Below are 2,562 nucleotides of genomic sequence, written 5' to 3'. Positions count from 1 at the left end.
AACCACCACTTTTGCATCCGACCATTCACACGCACTGGGGCGCAGCTCCTGCATCACCGCCCCCTGGGTGGAGCATCCTGTCTCTGTCCCTGCTCGGTTCCTGACCCTCTGAAGTCTGTCCTGAAGCGAAGGCTGGCCTTTGGATCTCAAATGGCCGAGGAGTCTAACACGGCGTGAGTTCCATTCCAGACCTGACAGGTGACTCAGGGGCAAGGTCTCGGGGGTGCCACCCGCCTCCGCGGGATCAGTAAGGTTGGCCTCTTTTAGGATTTGGCAGTTTCATCCACATCACACACTCCCCCCACCCCCTTCAAGACCTAATGGGATCCTGTTCAGAGCAGTTTCCATGAACTTTTTTTTTTTTTTAACATTTTATTAGGGGCTCATACAACTGTTATCGCAATCCACACACACATCAATTGTGTAAATCCATGAACTTTTTAACGCCCCCTTGTGCATATGCATACACAGTACACCCATTTATGATTTTTCCCTACAGCAAGCTTGCAGTGGGTTGGGCCACGAAGCTGCCAAGTCAGTGGTTCAAACCCACCAGCTGCCCCGCGGAGCAAAGATGAGGCTTCAGTACAGAAGCCCTCCTGGGGGTTGCTGAGTTGGTACCTCTGGGACTAGGTTTTAGCGGAAACAAAGCTTGCATAATAAAAGCCCCAGGAGCCGCTGGCCAGGTGGGCGGCACTCACCATGGCGATGCTGATGGCATCTTCGTACTCCCTGATGAGCACACTCACCAGGGCAGAGCCCAGCAGCAGCAGGATCAGGGGGCTCTTGAACTGGAAAGGAAGCAGAGGGATGGGGTTGAGGCACCTCCCGGGAGGCTATGACTGCTGTCTTTGTGGCGCACACAGTTAAGCAGCCAGCTGCTGATGCCAACCCACCCAAAGGTGCTTCGGAAGAAAGTCCTGGAGATCTGCCTCTGAGAGGCCACAGCACCGAAGACGCCCAGGGACTCATGCCCACCTGAACCAGGTAGCTAGGCATCAGTCAACCCGACAGGCAGGGCTTTGATTTTACCGGATTTTGCGTGACTTGGTCATGCACCCCAGGCCAATCTTCCAGAGAGACCGAGGGCCGAGGTGACAATGACAGCCTCTCCATGGGTCTCGGACCCGCCCGGGAGCCCCTCACTGTGGCTTCATTAGCAGTGGCCACCCAAGGCTGCTGGTGATGCACCCCGGAAACACACATGGCCCTCCCCCAACACCAGCCCAGGCTCATCTTTGGGCAGCTGGGTTTGTCTCACACCCGATTGTCCCACAGGTCAGGACCTGTCCCTTTTGGCAGGATGCCAGTCCTGCTCCCACACAGCCAAGGGGTGCCCTCTCATCCCCCCAAGTATCCCGATCCTGCATGTCCCCCGTGTCCAGCCCAGGCACCACCCTGCTCATGCTAATAGCCACCCAGTGTTCCAGCTGTGTCAACTGCTCTGAAAATGTCCAGAAAAGGATTTCTGTTTCATCGTTGATCTGCCCCCTCTCCTCACAGCTACGACCGTCCCTGGTGGCTCATGTTACAGACACAGCAGGAAGGAGACACAGGCCTTATGAAAAATCCAAGCAAGGAGACGGAGGACCAGGATCAGGGAGATGGCCAGAATGTGAGCCAGTAGGGTGTGGTCCTTAAAACAGGGCTGCCTGTGTGGCTCTGAGCTTCCCAGCAGCTAGAGCAAAAGGGGAAAGTGGATCAGAGGCGTGATTCACAGTGCTCATGAACAGAAGTCCTGCAGGCTGCCCCCACGCTGCCTGCCACTGGGAAGTGCTCTGTGGTCACCACCCACACAGCCCCGACCTCACCACCATAGTGGTTCTCAGTCCTCCAGACCAAGGAGGTCAGAGCCAAGTTGCCTCCCCAGCAGACCACCTTAAAGACACTCAAGTTTTCCTGTGGTTGTTACTGTCTTCTCTGGTAGCGCGCCACCTTGCCAAGGGCAGACACCACCTGTCCTGCTGTCCACTAATCAAGAAAGCCCTGAGCCAATCAGAAGACTGCTGACGTGAGAGCCTTGCCTACACCCCCTCCCCCAGCCAGGGACTCAGGAGGGGTGATGCTCATAGTGGGGGAAGGGGTGGTACTGCAGAGGGCGGGGGAAACCGAGGCATTGTCAGGCTTCTGGAACATTCTCCCCATTAAGTGGAGCGTTCTGATCTGGTAAGGGGTGGGAAGTAGGGGTGTTGACTCTCAGATGAGAACTTGCGGGCACTTCCATGGCAAAGGCTTTAGCCCAGCAGTTCTCAACCTGTGGGTCATGATCCCTTTGGAGGTCGAATGACCCTTTCACAGGGGTTGCCTGATTCATAACAGCAGCAAAATTCCAGTTATGAAGTAGCAACGAAAGTAATTTTATGGTTGGGGGGGTCACAGCAACATGAGGAGCTGTATGAAAGAGTTGCAGCACGAGGAAGGTTGAGAACCCCTGCTCTAGCTCCTTTCCAATGGCGCCCCGGGGCAGACTTCTGCACTTGCCCTTCCGAACCAGTCCACAGGTGTGGCTGTGGCGGGATCCCAGGAAGGAGCCTCCGGGGACAACTTGCCTCCCAGCACTGC

At 55.9% G+C, this 2,562-nt stretch overlaps 1 protein-coding gene across 1 annotated transcript in view; it reads right to left on the bottom strand.

Moving 5' to 3' along the window:
- Positions 1-2,562, bottom strand: part of ATP2C2 (ATPase secretory pathway Ca2+ transporting 2) — a 54,031-nt gene that overhangs the window by 28,313 nt on the left and 23,156 nt on the right. The window contains exon 4 of the mRNA XM_004704761.2: positions 702-791. Within this exon, the coding sequence (XP_004704818.1) occupies positions 702-791 (90 nt within the window). The remainder of the gene's footprint in view (positions 1-701; positions 792-2,562) is intronic.

This window comes from Echinops telfairi, unplaced genomic scaffold (assembly GCF_000313985.2).
Source record: "Echinops telfairi isolate 266 unplaced genomic scaffold, ASM31398v2 ScPeMD7_2291;HRSCAF=2852, whole genome shotgun sequence".
Classification (NCBI taxonomy): Eukaryota; Metazoa; Chordata; class Mammalia; order Afrosoricida; family Tenrecidae; genus Echinops; species Echinops telfairi.
The sequence above is the reverse complement of the archived record's forward strand: the minus strand, read 5'-3'. Positions and strand labels throughout refer to the sequence as shown.